The 20374-nt window shown below is 35.9% G+C and overlaps 1 protein-coding gene across 7 annotated transcripts in view; it reads left to right on the forward strand.

Annotated features, from left to right (window-relative positions):
* The window catches only part of LOC139114793 (coiled-coil domain-containing protein AGAP005037-like), a 77295-nt gene extending 71284 nt beyond the window's left edge, over positions 1-6011 (forward strand). For 6 of the 7 annotated variants that reach the window (XM_070676719.1, XM_070676725.1, XM_070676723.1 and 3 more), the window contains one exon: positions 442-6011. In XM_070676719.1, the coding sequence (XP_070532820.1) occupies positions 442-580 (139 nt within the window). In that variant the 3' untranslated portion in view covers positions 581-6011. The remainder of the gene's footprint in view (positions 1-441) is intronic. The other variant, XM_070676724.1, reaches the window with a different exon arrangement.
* The last annotated feature ends 14363 nt before the right edge of the window (positions 6012-20374 follow it).

Below are 20374 nucleotides of genomic sequence, written 5' to 3' on the forward strand. Positions count from 1 at the left end.
TTTTTGCAGCTTATTTTAGCCACTTTTTTCTGGCCATTGCATTGAGCTATCAAAGATTTGCACCTTCTTCATCAACATGTGTCAAAAATAGTTACTCTCTACATAAACACAGCGGAGCTATATCGGCCGCTAGGTCGCTTATCAAAATATTGTTTCTTATTCTGTTTTACTGCCCACTCTTTCCCATGTACATCGTTGCTGTGTTCATATTGTAACTTCTCATAACAATAACAATAATTATAATTCTTGCATTGCAGTAAATAAATCAAGAACTAGACTTCCTGGTGTGTTCTATGACTTTATACATCTAAATGTAATATAGCTGATTTATGTGATCATAAGAGGATATTACAAACAGTCTCAGGACTCATTTCCTTCACTGTCACCAACCTGTCTTACTTATTTGATACCACAATGTTTATTTGATCTTATTGATCTCAGATATAAAAACCAAGATATCTCTGGAAAACAAGCACATCAGACACCTGGCTCAACAAAATCAGCATCTACAAGTACTTCAACAACAGGGGAGACTTCAAGATACAAAAGTCGAGTTCGGTATGAAACATTGATAATGTAAATTTTAATGCTGTCTTCACATAAGCATAATAGCATTATCAGAGAAAAGAACTATTAATAGATGACAAGATCAAGTACAGTATCTGTGGAAGTATGTTTAACTGAATGTGTTTGCCTATCAATCATCTAAGCTTTGTACAGTTATTATTTCATGACCTGTATAACCAGGGTAAGAGTACACCTTATGAAGTCTTTGAAGTATCCACTCTTTGAGTTTTATGTATATCAAAAGTGACCTCTTCATTGTTTTGTTCACCATTTACAAAAATGAACTGTATTTGCTGCCATTTTAATTATGTCAACACACTATCAGACCAGACTGAGCTGACCAGTCAACACACTATCAGACCAGACTGAGCTGACCAGTCAACACACTATTAGACCAGACTGAGCTGACCAGTCAACACACTATCAGACCAGACTGAGCTGACCAGTCAACACACTATTAGACCAGACTGAGCTGACAAGCTCACTATGAACGAATATAACCTTAGCAGGCATAGCACACTGAAAATATTTCTGAAAATGATAACTTCCCCAGTTACAAAACATTTTCAAATGACTGATTCTTTGGTCATACCTGTATAATCTTATAAACACTCGCGCATAATTGACAAGTTGATGTAATATGCTAAAGCTACATGATTGAGAAAGCCATATTATATACACTTGTATATCAACCGAGCACAACTTTTGAACATCAAAGCTACTGATTAATCCATTACTATTTAAACTAGTAGTTTGTCTCATACTCTGATAGGATATGAAATAGATCAAAATGAATGAAATAGAAATAAACTAAAATATACCCAATAAATATTAAATCACTTTTCAGATTTTTAAATCTTTGATTTTTGAGTTAAATGAAAATCAAAAACATTTCTTATAATGTTATTAAATTTAAATCATAGTCTTTAATGGTATTTCTATAATTCAAATAAACAACAGTTGGATCCACACTGCGTATACTCAATATAAAAAGACTAATAAATTTTGTCTCCTAAATTTTCACAGTTTTTTAATCGCTTTCAGTATATATAGCATGTGAAGCAGTGGGGAACAGTCAACTTCCATATTTGTCTGTCTGTGTGTCTGTGCATTGTATAAACTTGAAATAGTGAGAGTGTGCCCTTCATTCAAACTTGATGTGTCATTGAGTCCAGACAGTGCTGCCTGGACCAAGAAACATCTAGCTCTATTGGTTTGCTTGGAGGAAATATCAAGAAATCATTACAAGATACAAGATATTGTACCTCAGTGTAACTTATCTGCTCCTAGAATGGGGAATGGAAGATTTGTTAGTCCCCACGGACACCGTCCGGGGGGACTTATAGGTTTGGTCATGTCCGTGCGTGTGTGCGTCCGTGCGTGCGTGCGTGCGTGCGTCCGTCCGTCCGTTCACGCAGATATCTCAGAGATGCCTGAAGCGATTTCATTCAAACTTGGTACAAGGATTACTTCATATGTCATACAGATGCACGTCGATTTGTTTTGTGATATGATCCAATATGGCTGCCAGGCGGCCATTTTATTACGATTTTTTCATGTACAGAGCCATAACTCAGGCATGTTTCAACTGATTTTATTCAAAGTTGGTACAAGGACATTGACCAATGTCATAGATATGCACGTCAATTTTTTTTGTGATACAATCCAATATGGCCGCCGTGCGGCCATTTTGTTACGATTTTTTCATGTACAGAGCCATTACTCAGGCACGTTTCAACAGATTTTATTCAAACTTGGTACAAGGACATTGACCAATGTCATAACTATACACATCAATTTTTTTTGTGATACGATCCAATATGGCCGCCGTGCGGCCATTTTGTTACGATATTTTCATGTACAGAGCCATTACTCAGGCACGTTTCAACAGATTTTATTCAAAGTTGGTACAAGGAGATTGACCAATGTCATAGCTATACATATCAATTTGTTTTGTGATACGATCCAATATGGCCGCCGTATGGCCATTTTATTACATTTTTTCATATCGAGAACCATAACTCAGACATGTATCAAGCGAATTTATTCAAAGTTGGTACAAGGAGATTGACCAATGTCATACATATGTACATTAATTTGTTTTGTGATACGATCCAATATGGCTGCTGTGCGGCCATTTTGTTATGATTTTTTCATGTACAAGCCATAGCTCAGGCATATCTCAACAAATTTTAATCAAATTTGCTACAAGGACATTGACCTATGTCATACATATGCACATTTATTTGTTTTGTGATACGATCAAATACAGCCACCGTGTGGCCATTTTATTACGATTTTTTCATGTCCTGAACTACAACTCAGACATGTATCAAGCAATTTTATTCAAAAGTATTTTTATCACAGACCTAATGAAGAGGACTTTATCCTCTCTTAGGACCTGTAATCAAAGTACCCATTAACAAGTGGGGACTGTGTCATCAACGATGATTTGTTGAATGTAATTTGAATGTTGTGGTTGGTAATGCCAAACAAAAATGACATATTGCCATTTGGTTTAAAGGTGCCCATGGATAACTTCATGCCAATATTTGCAAATGATGATAAATTTGTAACTATAAATTTTGGCATATTTTTTAGTTTTTTGTCATAATTCGTACACTGAATCTAGATAGTATCCTAGAGCTCTATAATGTAGTCTTTAGGTTTCAAGAGTTGATCTTCGTCAAATATTGATGATATGTACATGGTGTAAATGGAGGGTGTGAGGCAGTTTTTCAATATCAGTCAAAACATCTCAGAAACTGCCTTCATGATAGCATTCACATTGGTTGTAGATTTCTTTGGATATTTTTACTCAGATTTGTTCCTGTAAATTAGTGGATGCAAGATGAAAGAGTCTTACGAAAAAAATTATAGCAGAGCTACACAGGTTGCCAGATGGCATGTTTTCCCTTGACATTTGAGTGACTTTACTGTGGGAAGTTTTGTGATATACACATTTATATTGAATTAATGCCAATTTTTGTGTGTTCTTTTAGTGATTGGTAGAATTTTTGAATAACACATTTATACATTACATTGAGTTAGTGCCAGTTTTTGTAAGTTCCTGTACTTTACGTACCAAATATTATGACCTGGTATAACCAATTACCTTTTAAGGTAAAATCAAAATTGTTGTGAGTGTTTGAATTCACCAGAGATTGGTTGAAATGTTGAAATCTTTGTTTTACACAAACATACTATGTTAAAACTTTGTCTATGCAATCTTTAACATTTGGAAACACTTATGTGCAGCCATACTCTAAATTTTGGATGTAACATTTTTGGTAGATGTGACAGATAACTGCCTGTTTTCACCGATTCTATATTGTTATTTTTGAAAGCAAAATGCTAAATTGTTTGTAGCATTGTGAAATACATGTCAAACGGTCTAAGGTCTTCCAAAGAAATTGGAGAAAGATGTGAGCATTTCTACCAGGGACCTGAAAAAGAAAGCAAGGATAAAATGTGTTACATTATATTTGTATTTATCTTGTGAAAATCAGATCTTTGATATCAAATTGATACAACATAATTATCATAACAAAAACAGATTTACTTCATGAAATGGAAAAAAATTCATAAAGATTTTATTATTAAACAAATTCCAAAATTGACAACATTTTGGTTAAACATGTTCAAATATACTTCAAATCATCATACTGCTTTCTTCTTTGATGTGTCTATGGGAAATGTTTCTCACAGCGTCTCTCCATGTACATACTCTTCAACATGTATTTATTTTTTGACAAAATATCCAGTTCTGTGAATACTATGCAAAACACTTTCCTTGATTTGGCTCCTAATACAAACTGCAAGTCCAGAACTAGATAGCAAATTGTAAGGATGACACAATATAAGAACTTAAGTAAGTTAATAACTGAAGGCTTTGTACGATACCATTTATCACTTGGTGCTTTAAATATTTCAATCATATAATTGGTGTATAGATTTATTAGCCAAGCAATACACAAGGGCTCTTGTTATAGTGTTTTATTTGGAGTAAAAACTTGATTTCAAACATGCATTAAATTAATTATTTTTGAAATATCAGATATCATTGACATTCTATTCTGCTTGTGAATTATTTCTGGTATTTTTCTAGCAACAGCAAATTGTCCAATAATAAAAATAGAGAAGTTCTTACCTCTACTGTCAGTGACACAGAGCTTTTCAGATAGGTAGATTGTTCAGCATCATCAATCTTGCTTGAACTGATGGTCAGAAGACTTTTGTATTTGGTTTACAAGTTGCTGAGGATGACCTGGCATAGATTTGTTCAAATGATCATAAATTAGCATGCAATTTTTTTTTAATTTGGTGATTGTGGGGTGGGGGGCTTTTTTTACTGAACTTTATATCCAAAAGCTCTGCAACATGGTTTAGTACCTTCCAAGGATGGCCTGAGTTTCTGGGTTTTGCTAATGATAATGAAAACTGCAAGTGTAATATTTTAGGACCAATTTCTTCATTTTTGTTGAAAATTTGTTTCAACAAATGCTTGTCAAATTGCTTTCAAATTTTGCCAAAAATTAAGTTTTTAAGCATTAGTTTCTTCTGATTTGATCAAATGATCATCAAATATGTTGGCCAGTTTTGTTTTGGAGCCCTTGCGATATCTTCATTCAAATTTTTGTGACTTCTTATAGCGAACATACTAGTTTGGAAATTATTCATTTGTCAAAAGGTCAATAGAACAATCATTTCTGTTGTTTTTATATTTGATTTTAGTTGATAGGTACTAATGTAGTTCATTATTGTTTTCAGCCCTAGATAATACATGTAATAATACTGGAGCTATATCATGAATTGGCCACCAAATCACTTGTACAGTATAATGACTGTAGTTTTAAATAAGATTTTCAAAATGAACTTTTTCAACTGAAATGCACTGTAATTAGTATGGTTAAGTGGCTGTAAGTTTTTATCTTTTGTATGTGTATGTTTTCATTTCTGTACAGACATTCACTACAAGTGCTTAAAGTGGCAGTCTTTATCCCTGTGCAAATTTACTATCAGTGCACAATTTACAAAGGAGAACAAAGTACTTAAATCACATAAACAGCCAAAGTGAACAATCACTAATGCAAGAACCAGGGATTAGGAACTACCCCTTTAAGAAACAGTATGACTGTAGTATTTGGTGTAAAGTTGATATGTAGATTAAAGGATTTGAAACTAAAATATCCAAAAATATTCAAAGACGAGCTTTAGTGTGACAAAATCACAATCTCAGTATATAGCTTCTGAATATAACTTCTGATTAAATTGAGGCATGGTGTTATTGACACTGTTTATGGTAGAACTTTGGTATTTTAATAATTGTGTGACCAATACCACAAAGAAACATGTCACAAGAAATCATTGCTTGAAGGATTTCTTACTTGCTTGGGCATTTTAGGCTTTTTGACATATAGACTGTACCACATCTGTGAATTTGATATCCGTAGGCTTGCAAATATACAGTCAAACCAGTGTATAGTGGTCGCTCAAAGCATCAAAATAAAGTGGCAACTATGTGGAGGTGGCCTTTCTGAAACAATTGTGATCCATATATAAAGAATAAGTGAAAGAAAACTCATTTCTTGTTTTCAGTCTGAGCATTTTGTGACTGAGGTCAGAGGTCATTTTGAGTCAGATATGCTGACCATGGTATCTATTGACAGGGTTTGTACCAAATTGGAGGAACTACATATGGCCACTTACCTCATTAGAGAGATGGCTGTTCTGTAGAGAGCCTGACATATAATTCATGGGCTCCATAAGATGACCACTATTACTATGCAGAGATGACCTATTGATAACGGTGACCACCATGACAGATTTGACTGTATCTGTATATGTAGGACACATGGCATTTCAATATCACTCTGTGGCAATAGTGATATGTGAATTGATAGTGTAATGTTTGAGTGTTTTAGAATTGTGTCAGTCTTAATGGGACAAAGTCGGCCATTTTTCATGAATTTTGTTTGATACTGTTACGTGCAGAGAAAACGAACAAAAGGGTGAACTCAGCAGTTAACGTTTAAACAAAATTTATTACGAAAAAAAAACTAATTGCTAAGTCAGGGATAGAGTACAAGCTTTAAAAGTGTACAGACTACTTATCTCAGCTGGGACGGCAAAGCTCCAGTCTCAGAGTTGTAACAGTCAGTTGAATGAATGAACAGTCCTTGCAGGCTTGCAGCTGCACAAAGTCCACAGTATAAATCCAGCGTTGACAGTGAAGGTCTTGAAAAGTCTTGAGAATGACTACTGCTGGAGTTTATAGTAACACACAAGAGACACGATCCCAAAAGTCTGACTGGAAGCTGTGCACGTCCCTTTTATAAAGGCATATAAGAACAATCTAGAACTTTTATTGACATGCTAATTACTGTTCTAAAATTATCTCCCTTACACAACTAATCAACTTTCCAGAACATTCCAAACATGACTAATTGAATTCAAGGTTGTGAGGTCATCAAGGGCAGTGACCTTGAGAATGTTCTAGACTAATTGAACTCAGGTCATGATGAGTGTGGGGGAAATGACCTACATAACACACCCCCTCTTCAAAAAAAAGAAAATTTTTCAAAGAAAAATCTTTCTTTTACAAATGTAATCTTGAAAAGGATTTAAGTACTCAAATTTTGTTTTACTCTAAAGTAAAATTTCTTGAAAGTGAACAACAATAAACTCTAAATACGAGAGAGACAGTCTGCAATTAAATTGTCTCTGCCTTTGATATGTTCTAATGTCAAGATTAAACTCCTGTAACATTAAACTCCATCTTAGCAATCTCTGATTTTTGCCTTTAAATTTCTGCAGAAAACAAGAGGGTTGTGATCAATATAAACCACTATTGGCTGATTTGAAGAAGTAACATAAACTTCAAAATGCTGTAAAGCTAATATCAAAGATAAACACTCTTTTTCAATTGTAGAGTAGTTTCTCTGGGATTTGTTAAATTTGCGTGAAAAATAGCAAACAGGATGATCTACACCATGACTATCCTCTTGCAATAAAACAGCACCAGCAGCCGTATCACTAGCATCTACAGCTAATTTGAATGGCAAAGTGAAATCTGGTGCAGACAATACTGGGGCACTTTGCAGTATGGCTTTAAGTGTATCAAATGCCTGTTGGCATTGCTCTGACCAAACAAACTGTACTTTCTTTTTAAGTAAGTTAGTCAAAGGCTCAGTAATTGTGGAGAAATTTGGACAGAATTTTCTGTAGTAACCAGCCATACCGAGAAAGCGCATCAGTTGTCGTTTGCAGTTTGGTATGGGAAAACTTGAAATGGCACTGATTTTGGCATCAACAGGTTTTACCTCACCCTGTCCTACAGTATGTCCGAGGTAAGTTACCCTTGCCCATACAAACTCAGATTTGGCAAGGTTGACAGTCAACATTGCTTTACTCAGTCTCTCAAAGAACTTCCGCATGAGCTTGATGTGTTCCTCCAGGTGTCACTATACAGAATGACGTCGTCAACGTAAGCTGCACACCCGTCTAGCCCGGATATGACGTCGTTGATCATCCGTTGGAACGTTGCCGGAGAGTTCTTCATTCCAAATGGCATCACCTTGTACTGGAACAATCCGTCTGGCGTAACAAAGGCGGATATTTCACGAGCACGATCTGTCAGAGGGACTTGCCAAAATCCCTTCAGTAGGTCAAATTTCGTCACATACTTGGCTTTTCCCACTCGGTCGATGCAGTCATCAATCCTCGGGATTGGGAAAGTGTCTGTCTTTGTTAAAGTGTTGACCTTCCTAAAGTCCGTGCACATACGATAACTGTGATCTGGTTTGGGAACAAGTATGCACGGCGAACTCCAGTTACTTTTACTGGGTTCAATAAAGTCATTGTCCAGCAGGTATTTGACTTCTTCCTGGAGATATTTTGCTTTTGTTGGATTCAGTCTGTATGGATGTTGTTTTACAGGCTTACTGTCCCCAACATCAACGTCGTGATAGATGACGTTTGTCCTCGTTGGAACATCTTGAAACAGGTGTTTATATTCGTGGAGCAGTTCTTTCACCTGTTGTTGTTGTTCTGGCTGGAGGTGTGCCAACTTTGTAGACTCCAGCTTCTCCAGGATTTCTGAGTTCTGAAGCTTGACCGAGCCCAGCTTTGAGTTTAGAGTATTTTCACTCAAGTCAGTTTCAGTATCACTATCTTCATAATGGCCAGAACTGACGGTACTGACAGGCTGAGTTATAGTAGGATTATCCCTATCCAAATATGGCTTAAGCATATTTATGTGACATAGCTGCTTTTGTTTTCGCCTGTCAGGTGTTATTATGATGTAATTTAAATCACTCAATTTCTTATCAATTAGGTATGGCCCAAAGTAACGAGCATGGAGTGGTTTGCCAGGAATTGGAAGTAGAACAAGAACTTTTTGACCTGGTTCAAACTTCCGTTTTGAGGTGTTTTTATCGTATTTGGTTTTCATTGACTGCTGAGATGACTCAAGATTTTCTCTGGCTAATTCACATGCTTTAGAGAGTTTTGTACGAAAATCTGACACATATTGCAAAATATTCAGACAATCATCATCGTCTGATAGGAATTTCTCTTTAAAGAGCTTAAGTGGGCCACGGACTGTATGTCCAAATACAAGCTCAAATGGGCTAAAAAACGAGAGACTCTTGAATTGACTCTCTAACAGCAAAGAGCAGAAAATGAATTCCTTCATCCCACTGCTTCTCTGTGTCAAAACAGTAGGTCCTAATCATGTTTTTCAAAGTTTGATGAAATCGCTCAAGAGCACCCTGACTTTCTGGATGATAGGCGGATGACCTATACTGTTTATGCCTAGCTGATCCATTACTTGTTGAAAAATACCAGACATAAAGTTGGAGCCTTGATCGGACTGGACACATTTAGGGAGGCCAAATAAAGTGAAAAATTTGACTAAAGCTTTCACTATAGTCTTTGTCTTTATATTTCTCAGTGGTATGGCTTCTGGGAACCGAGTTGATGTACACATTATTGTCAGCATGTACTCATTTCCTGATCTTGTTTTTGGTAGGGGCCCAACACAGTCTATTAGTATCCTACTAAATGGTTCTTGAAATGCAGGAATTGGCTGTAAAGGGGTCTTTGGAATGGTCTGATTTGGCTTTCCTACCATTTGACATGTGTGACAAGTTTTACAGAAATGTGCTACATCCTGCCTGAGATTAGGCCAATAAAAGTGACTGAGAATTTTATGATAAGTTTTCCTGACTCCTAAGTGACCAGCCCAGGGAGTTTCATGGGCCAGGCGCAATATTTCAGCACGGTAGGGCTTTGGAACCACAATTTGATGTTTTATAGCCCAATCGTCATCAACCGAAACATCTGGAGGTCTCCATTTACGCATGAGAATACCAGATTTTGTATAATAGGAAACAGAGCTATCTGAAGTTTTACCTTCATCATCTACCCTGTCAAACAAAGACAAAATATCTGGGTCTTTGTGTTGTTCTGCAATGAGATTTGATCTAGAAAATGTCTGACTTTGGTCAGCAGAAGTTTTACTGGAAGTTTCAAATCCACGAGGGATAACGGAATGATCCGTGTCAAACACCTGACTGAGAAAGGTGTCATTTAAGTCAACATCTGTGACATTATTTTTGAGAGTATTTTGATTCTCAGAAGTTTTCTTTGACATGGCTCGAGTAATAGCACATGAAGGAAAAAGGCCGGGAATTTGCTCTTCTATTGGCTCTGGATTCTGATCTAAACTAGGATTATCAGTCACAAGTGGATTAGTAATGACCTTGTCCCCGGCAAGGTCGTTTCCAAGAAGAAGGTGAATCCCTTCAAAAGGCAAAAAAGGCCTAATACCTAAAGTCACAGGTCCAGAAACAAAGTCCGAAGACAAATAGACATTATGGAGAGGAACAGGAATGAAGTCATTGCAATCTACCCCCTTAATAAGAACTTTAGAACCTGAAAATGACTTTTCAGAAAACGGCAGGGTATCTGCCAACAAAAGAGACTGGGAAGCCCCGGTATCTCTTAAAATTTTGACAGGGGTAGCGGAAGAGAAATCACTAGAAAGTGATATAAAACCATTATGAATAAATGGCTCGAAAATACCCATAATGCTATCTTGAGAAGAATTGACCTTGACCTCATTAATTGGGGATGAGAGGGGTTTAACCTCAGAAAATGTGTTGCACACATTATTAGACTCTAATTGAGTTGATGAAGAAATAAAGCCGGTTGGCTTAGATCCACTTTGACCACTTTGACCTTCACGTTTTCTTTTCAATTGAAACACTCTGACATTAAATGGCCGTCTTTCTTACAATAATTACAAGAAAGTGTACCAAACTGTTTGTCAGAAGGAGATTGAGACTTGGGATCTGATGATATGGGAGTGTTACTGAACTCTGTGAACTGTTGTCATTTGATTTTCTACTCTCCTTTGAGAAATTCTTGGATGAAAAGGAGGAGTTAAATTTACCTGCATTGTTTCTGTATGAAAAGGACTGGGATGGTTTGCTGAGAAATGAAGATTTGTGGGTCAATGAATAATCATCGGCCAAACGTGCAGTAACCTCCAATGTATCTGCCTTTTGTTCATTGATAAACGTCTTGATGTCACTCCGAATGCACCTCTTAAATTCTTCAATCAAAACAAGCTGTCGTAATTTGTCATAATTCTGACTGACCTTTTCAGAAGAACACCAACGATCAAACAGTTGTTCTTTTGTTCGAGCAAATTCAACATAAGTTTGATCCTTCACCTTCTCACAATCCCTAAATTTCTGACGGTAAGCTTCAGGCACCACATCATAGCCCTTGAGAATTAATTCCTTCACAGAATCATAATTTGAAGCCTGCTCTACTGACAACTGAATGTAAATTTCTCTGGCTTTACCCACCAAAGCACTCTGCAAAAGCATAGACCAGGACTCCTTAGGCCAATTCAGACTCTGAGCAATTTTCTCAAAATGAAGGAAATATTTATCAACATCCTTTTCTTGGAAAGGGGGAACTAACCTGAAATGCTTAGTGATGTCAAACTTGTCTGAAGGGAAGAATTTTCCTGACTGTCCAAGCTCTAAACGTTTATTTCTAACTGTAGTCGCTGTTCTTCTAATCCATTCTTTTTCTCTCCTGTTCTTTCTTTCTTCCATGCTTTCTCCTTTTCTCTCTGTCTTTCTTCCATTTGTAATTCTTTGTCTTTCATTTGTATTCTTTTCTCTCTTTGTACTTTTTCCTGCCTTTCCCTTTCTCCATTTGCAATTTTTCCTTTTCTAATTCCAATTTCTTAAGCTCCAAATCTGCCTGTATTTCTAATTCTAATTTTTTGAGTTCGAAGGAAGACTCAGGCTCATAATCTTTTAAGGCAGACTCCTCAAAATGGCCAGAATTAACTAAATGTTTTGCAATCTTGAACTGAATTTCTCGCTTGCGCATAGATCTTTTGACATCTACTTTAAGGAAATTTGCCAGTGCTATGAGGTTGTCTTTTCTGAGGGAATTAAATGTGTCCTGATCAAGGTCATCCATAAATTCGTCTGGCTTGAATTCCGCCATGATTGAATTTCGCTGAGTTCACAGTATACAGTAGTTTTGAAAAGGCTGTCAAAATGTTGTCAAACGGCTCAAAATATTCGTATCCCGGACGAGCCCCCAATTTGTTACGTGCAGAGAAAACGAACAAAAGGGTGAACTCAGCAGTTAACGTTTAAACAAAATTTATTACGAAAAAAAACTATTGCTAAGTCAGGGATAGAGTACAAGCTTTAAAAGTGTACAGACTACTTATCTCAGCTGGGACGGCAAAGCTCCAGTCTCAGAGTTGTAACAGTCAGTTGAATGAATGAACAGTCCTTGCAGGCTTGCAGCTGCACAAAGTCCACAGTATAAATCCAGCGTTGACAGTGAAGGTCTTGAAAAGTCTTGAGAATGACTACTGCTGGAGTTTATAGTAACACACAAGAGACACGATCCCAAAAGTCTGACTGGAAGCTGTGCACGTCCCTTTTATAAAGGCATATAAGAACAATCTAGAACTTTTATTGACATGCTAATTACTGTTCTAAAATTATCTCCCTTACACAACTAATCAACTTTCCAGAACATTCCAAACATGACTAATTGAATTCAAGGTTGTGAGGTCATCAGGGCAGTGACCTTGAGAATGTTCTAGACTAATTGAACTCAGGTCATGATGAGTGTGGGGGAAATGACCTACATAACAATACGAGATACTACTTATATTGTTTGACATGTTGAAAGATACTGATTGAATGGGTGACCAGGTATCTATTTGACCCCGGTTTTAGACACAATACATGAAACCATGGCGAAAATGAATTAATGGTCATGACCATTAATTCCTTTTAGCCATGGTTTCATTTAATTTGTCTAAAACCGGGGTCGAATAGATACCTGGTCACCCATTTAGTCAGTATCTTTCAACATGTCAAACAATATAAGTAATATCTTGCACCAAACAAAATTCATAAAAAATGGCCGACTTTGTCCCTTTGAGATTTTACTGCTGGTTATAAAGCAATGTTAAATGTAAAGCTAATCAGACAAAGAGACTGTATAGTAGAAGTAAAACAGTAGTAAAGGTGTATGGCAGTCTTGACTGAGGGGATGGTGAAGTCTGTCAAGAAAGAATGACTAGCATTCCTGTGTATGGACAGGGTCATTATTATTATTTAGATTCTGTTCTGTGACAGTATATCTGCTTAATATCAGTTGATACACTGTGTTGTAGAAAGGCTTGAAAAATTTAGTTTCTTTATGTTTATAAAATTAAATTTTTATTTTCATAAATGTGAAATATCTGTGTGTTTGAAGGCTGAGACTGCTGCAAAGGATCAACTGTAGTCAGTATATAGATAATTTATTTTGTCAGTTGCTTGTGCCTTTTCCACTTTAGTCTTATTTGTATGCAATTAGACATTCTGCAATAAAGTCTCTATTAAAAAGTGTTTGACTCTGTTTTGACTGGTGCTGTGAAATTCACATTTTGACTTCCATGTATGATAATGCATACTCCAAATGTGTTCAGGGAATTTATTACCCAATACTGCACATCAGGTTACTGCACATCAGGTTATCCAGTAGTGTAAAAACTGGAAAATCGCTGGGACAAGAGTTTTGTTTCATGGTATGATTTTATGTCAAACCTTTTCTATTGCCAAACCATGGCCAAATCAAATTTTAAAGCACACAGATGAATAGATTATCTAAGGGGATTATTTATTGACCTAACATGGCAAAATTTCCCCCAAAACACAATCTTGTCAATTTCACTACAATTTGAAGTACTGTACACCAAGTTAATATTTATGACACAATTAGTTTCTCAGAAACATATTTTTGATCAAAAATGAGAAAAAATTAAAAATTACTGGAATTCCATCAAACCTAAATAAGGTCACCCCTGTATGGATTTCCATGTTGCCTCAGAGTCTGATTCAAGCTCTGTTTGTGTATATGGTCTCATCAGTGAAACTGATAGCTGTTTTTAAGATAATGAAGCAGTTTCAACAGACCGCTCGCATAGTCTGATGTTGTTTTTGTCTGTCAAATCTTGCTGCAAAAAGGTTAAATTTTGAAATAAAGGACCAAACTTAGGCCTGTAAGTAAAGAGAGACTGCAGAGGCAGTACTGTGACTGCTCATTACTGTGCATATGCTACAACTGTGACTATAGACATTCTTTCAGAAGGTATGTACTGCAACTGAGTGAATTTACCATTAATGCTGATCATTGTTCAGGATTTAAGTGCAGTTGGTACTTTTGTAAGTATATATTACCATAATGACAGAAATATTACATTTTTTATCAACAATATTTTCATATCATAAATTTATTAATACTAGACATAAATTTTACATTGTTGTTATGAGTTATGATGCCTTATGGCCCTGTGCTGAACTCAACTGGGACGCACAAAACTCCCCTAAAACAATCTCCCAGTGATTGAGTTGGGACAGACTGTTGTGTAAAAAAGTAAGTCCATCATTAGCTTGATTACATGAAACTCGTCTGAACACAGGATGAAAGTCCAGTGAACTTTTCCAGAAAGTTCTGACATTACCTAATCACTAATTATAGTTCCCTAAGTAATTCCTGAAATTCTTATCATTAGGATGTGTCCACAAAGTTTTCTTTGATATGCAAGTTGCATTTCCAAGAATAATCCACGTATGGTAAACATAACCATGAAGATTATTCCAGAAATGAATATTCTAGGCTGTTCTAATTACAGCCAGTCATAATAATAGCAAAATGACGTCAACGTGAGAATTAACGTGGCACTGCACATAACACTGCGTATTTTGCTCAAAAACTCTATTTTGCAAACATTCATTCAATTTTTAATATGTTAATCCAAGATTAAAATATTTGTTGGATCCACCCTTTAGCATGACAAGCAGTCATAAGTTGGTTGAGAAAGATGTGTAAATCATGCAACTTTATACAAAACATCAGATCTCCTGGCTTCTTTTTTCTCCTGTTTTCAAAATTCCAGAACTATTTATTTCCTCTGTAGCTAGGTCAAATTTTATGCAACAAAATAATAATTTTGTTTGGCACTAAAGTTTTTACCTCTTGAATAAGAGTCATTTCAATTTGCTTATCATTATTATAATCATTTTTTGGGAATGTCTGTCTTTCAACCCCTCGACTGGGGAACAGACTTCTCCTCCCTCAAAAACTTTATTACCCAATCAACATGACTCGCAGGCGGCAGAAGTTGCAACTGAAAAGTTCGCAAAAGAGGCATCCGACCTCTTATAGGTTGAACCATTACATTTCTAGAAATTAAAAGTCACAAAAATGTTTAACGCGAAAAATGGATCAAATTATGTTAAATTGCATTTGCGTGCATCTATCAGATTAAAAGCAGGTGTATTCCCAATTCACAAGAGAGATAAATATTTGCAGCAGTATAGTATCTATCTGCAGACCGCCATATCGATCACCAGAGTAAGCTCGGCTATTCCAAGTCTGTTAGGGATGGACCATTAGACCTTGGGAGGGGGGTGGTCACAATGAAATTGTGAAAATTTTTTTTTACTATTGTAAATTTCTAAAAATTTTTTTTCCAATTGAGATTAGCTGTGCAAATTTTTTTTTTCAGAGTAAATTTTCAGATTTATAATTTTTTTTTAGTTCGTCGCAGTCTGAAGATAAAGAGGGCAAAGATGTGGTGCGAAGCACCACAAGCGGCCGCTGCAAGCGTTTAGAGCTTTTGAAAAATAGGGAAAAATACTCCCCAAGTGCCACCAAATAATGGTGTTATTTGGTGGCACTTGGGGAGTATTTTTGCGGGGGGAGGTCAGGAGGGGGGTGTCCCCCCTCCTGCCGTTGGAGCTTTTGAAAAATAGAGATTAAAATGGTGTTATTTGGTGGCATTTGGGGAGTATTTTTGCCGGGGGAGGTCAGGAGGGGGGTGTCCCCCCTCCTGCTGTTGGAGCTTTTGAAAAATAGAGATTAAAATGGTGTTATTTGGTGGCACTTGGGGAGCATTTTTTTCAGATTACACATCTTCCTCTGAAACATGGTCTTCTTGCTCCTCAGTAGCTTCCTATAGTTTTGAAAATTGACTATTTTGGTTTCCTGGCTTCCCTTTCTACTGCGTGGTGAAATGCCTACATTCACCCTACCAAACATCATGCATATCTCATGATTTACAATTGATTTTGACAAGCTGAGAAGCTGTTTGCAAAATATAGTGAAATTTGCATATTTGTGTTTTTAGAGCAATTGTTGCCCTTTTTTGATCAAAAGATCTATTTCTCTGTAGCAGCATGTCCAAATTGATTGGATGTGTATAGATGTGGTGAAATTTCAATATTTGTCTTTTTAGGGCAATTTATGCCATTCATGGTCAAAAAATCTGTATTCTCTGAAAGGGCTTGTCCAATTTCTTTGAAATTTGCTACGTAAGTCCCTTAAGATTTGTTTAAATCATGCTCTTTTTTGTGGTGGAAAAATTCTTCAGATAATGTCATTCAGCATTTGCTACACACAAACGATTATTCATGCAGATTTGTTCAGTATTTGCTATCGAGAAACTTTCAAAGTTCAACCCTTTTGTGTTGGGATTTGTTGGATAGATGGCATTCTACGTAGTGTATTGTTGTATGTTAAAAATGTGTTACTGTTGTTTTTTGAGGCTGTTTTTTGAGAAAAAAGAATTGAAAATGACTTTTTAAAAGCAAAATAATACATAATGACTTGATATGTTGTTTTATCATTATTGAAGTGTTTCTACTTGTTCACCTATTCTTGCATTCATCATTGCAATAAAATGCTGTGAAAAAAATGAACCTGATGTGGCCTGCATCTGTTTACCTTTATCTTAAAAGGCAAATACAACTTTCTGTCTTGACAACCATACCATAGTTTCAATGTTTTACCTAGTGTACCTGCTTAGTTTGTACGCAGGAAACAAGTAGAAAACAGGCTCTATAATTTTATAATTTTCAAGTGATCAGAATACAAAAGTCCTGAAAAAATAAGATAATCACAACTTCCAGTATAAGGGATACAGTCACTCTAAATGTATAAATTAAAATTAAAAATGTGCCTGGAGGATGTACTAAAATATACAGAAAGTTGCTTCCTGTCGGTATAATCTAAAAGAAATTCAAGATTTTAAAGACTTTTGCAGATTTTTTTTTATGCGTTTGTCTTCTTATTTATGTTTTTTTTATTTTGCAAACTAGTTTGAAGATTTTTTTTCCTAACTTTCTGCTCTGAAATTTTTTTTTCTTCTGTTTTAGACCACCCCCCTCCCAAGATCTAATGGTCCGTCCCTTAGCTTACGGCCATATGGGTTGGCTTCAACATTATTTTAGATACGTTTTCTTTCTTCCATTGAACTTAAGGTTGGACCAGGGATGATTCAGAAAAATCAATGAATCGAATTTCAAACAAAAAATGCTTGATAAAATGTTTAAAATATATGAATGGCAATTTTAGATAGAAAGTTTTTTATAGTTTGGTTAAATTTTTATCACAGACAAAGAGAAACACAGACACGAAACGCGGCACGCCGTCTGATAAACTATGGCTTTTTCATATTACATGTAAAATGAGCTTCACAGGTGTTATACTTTTGGCAGATTTGGAGCGTGGTTGATAATTGCACGATATTATGCGAAAAAGTAGGACGAGATTTCCCAGAGTCGATGGCGTATGCTGCCTGTCACATAGCAACCATACTTTGTGTGCTTTCACTGCTTTCAGGGCAGAAACACTGCTTCACGCCAATCAAAATATAACCATTGAGTAAAATCTGACAGTATCGATAATAGACTTTCAAATTTGGTCAAATACACTTTAATATTATATATTCATAAAAATGCGAGACGAATTTTTAAAATGGTAAAACTCACCTCCCCGAAGCTCAAACGTTTTCCTCACTTCCTGTTTTCGCCAGAACGTTGGCTATAATACTTTTCGCCGAAGGGTACAGTCGGCACTCTTCGTCAAACAGAGTCGAGAGCTGGCTGAGGCGAGCAGTACATACACAGAGGGATTAATACATAGAGGGGTGATACAAGAGGGGATAATACGCAACCAGCTCTTCACACCTTGAAAAATAAACATTGAACGTTTCTGGTCTGTTTCTCTGTGTCTTTTATTTGTTTCACCAATTACAAGGGAAAATGAAACATAAGGGGCGATCACAGGATATCTTGAAAGAAGGTCACTCATGAGCAGACTTCATTAACCACAAATGTGACACTGTGAGATCGGACATGTTTTTCTCATGAACCGAGGGTTTAACCGGAAGTGACGTCGTGACCCACACCACCTTCGGGACACCATACAAGTTCGCAAATGCGCACTAATAATGTCTATGTGCGGCAAGTACGTACGTACAGGCCTAGGCAGAGTAGTTTTCTATCTCTGTCAGTCTCTTGCTCCACAATCTGATTGTATCCATATAAGGGACGATTCAGAATTTACTTCCAGGGGGAGGGTGGAGGATTTTCTATTTTCTCGGTGATTTTTTTCCATGGCCCCCCCTAGTAAATTATAGAAAAAATCTATGGCCCCCCCCTCATCTTTCTTGTTTTTTTTTCCGTGGCCCCCCCTAATATATACATGCATGCTTATACGGTACATTATAGACATATCTAGTCTAACAAGTTGCAGGAACTGTAGGGCCTAGTGGACATTAATCGATGATATAACAAATCATTTCAGGGTTATGTGACTATAAAAAGAATGATTTGCAGGGACTGCAAGTGGCACACTTTTGGAAAGGGTAGCAATAAACATATCTGGTTGTAAATTTCTGAAGAAAAGTTAATTACTAAATATGAATACTTTTTTCGTTATGTCTCACTGATACATATGATGCACACAAAGACAAGCAAAGATGTCAGTTAGAAATGGTGAACAGAAAATCAGAGGAGCAGATAATTGGCAAAGTGATATATATCTTGAAGTTTAATGGTACATCTCATTTGCAGATATCCAGATATTTCTGGAAAGTGAGATGTACATGTACATGCACACGTTCAGCATACATTTTCATTTGATGATGCTGAATATTTGCAGACTCACGGTGAAAGTTTTAAACATTAGGAATTAAAATTGGTGAAAGCCAACTTTTTTTTAATTTTCTCTTTTTTTCTAATTTGGTTGTCATAAAACCAAGTTGCTGCCACTGAAAGCAACAATGCTGAGGAATATTTTAGAACATTTCTTGAACAAAAGACCTTATCCAAAACATGAATTCACATGTTATTCTGCTCATTCCATTCACAATCCAAAGTTCATATTAAAATGCAGATAACCCTGTGTAAGTCAAATTCACATTTTGTCAGCAGTATTTTTCAAAATTGACAGAGCATTCATATTTCAAATTTTTTTTAACAAACTTTAATTTTAGAATAGTCATGATGCGCATGTTTTCAGATGACACGAAACAATACATGTTAATTTGTTTTTTGCCTTTTCTGCCAGCCGCCACTGTGAAATCTTTGATTATACATATCAGAATGAATGGGACACATAAGTATTAGCATCAATACACAATGTGTAAGCCTATCCACATTTCTCCTAGCCTCATACACACTGAGATCACTTCTTGGACTACAGCAAATTTCTTGTGTACACAATATTTCAACAATCCGACACCATAGCATTGGTGCAGTGCCACATGATCTTCTGGATGCACACACAGGATTATTGGAAATCAACCCTTGTTGTAAATTTTTCACCATATATTTTTGACAGTAATACATAATATTTTATTTTCAACATTAAAACCTATTCGTTGAAAAGCACCTTGAAGATGAGACGGCCATAAATTTATTTTCAAAAAAGTTTATAGTAGATGTAAGCACTGTAAAAAGTTATGTAGAACATTTAAAAAAATTAGAAAGGGTAAAATTGATGAGAATGAAACATAGAAAAAAGGAGCAGAAAAGAAGAGTAGCAGTAGCAGTAGTTTACTCAAAGGATGAAGTGGGTGTATATTTGGGGTAAAAAACCTCAATTTTTGTATTAATGATAAAAATTAATTTAAGTCGAAAACTAGACAGTATTTTCTGAAATGTAATATTTCACTTGAAAGGATAGTATTCATGTAGAAAAAACAACTATTTTACTTGGCATTATCCATCTTCATTTTAAAATTGTAGGGGTTTAAAGACTGACACTCTAATAATTGATTAAAATCATGATCAGCCTCTTATTCAAAATGCCTCTTATTAAAAATGTAAGAGCTTTATTGCCAAACAAAACTAATTGATAGTTGTTGTGTAATATAGCATTTAAAAAACACAATGTGAAATTTCAGAAAATTTGACCCAGC

This window comes from Ptychodera flava, chromosome 16 (genome assembly GCF_041260155.1).
Source record: "Ptychodera flava strain L36383 chromosome 16, AS_Pfla_20210202, whole genome shotgun sequence".
Taxonomy (NCBI): Eukaryota; Metazoa; Hemichordata; class Enteropneusta; family Ptychoderidae; genus Ptychodera; species Ptychodera flava.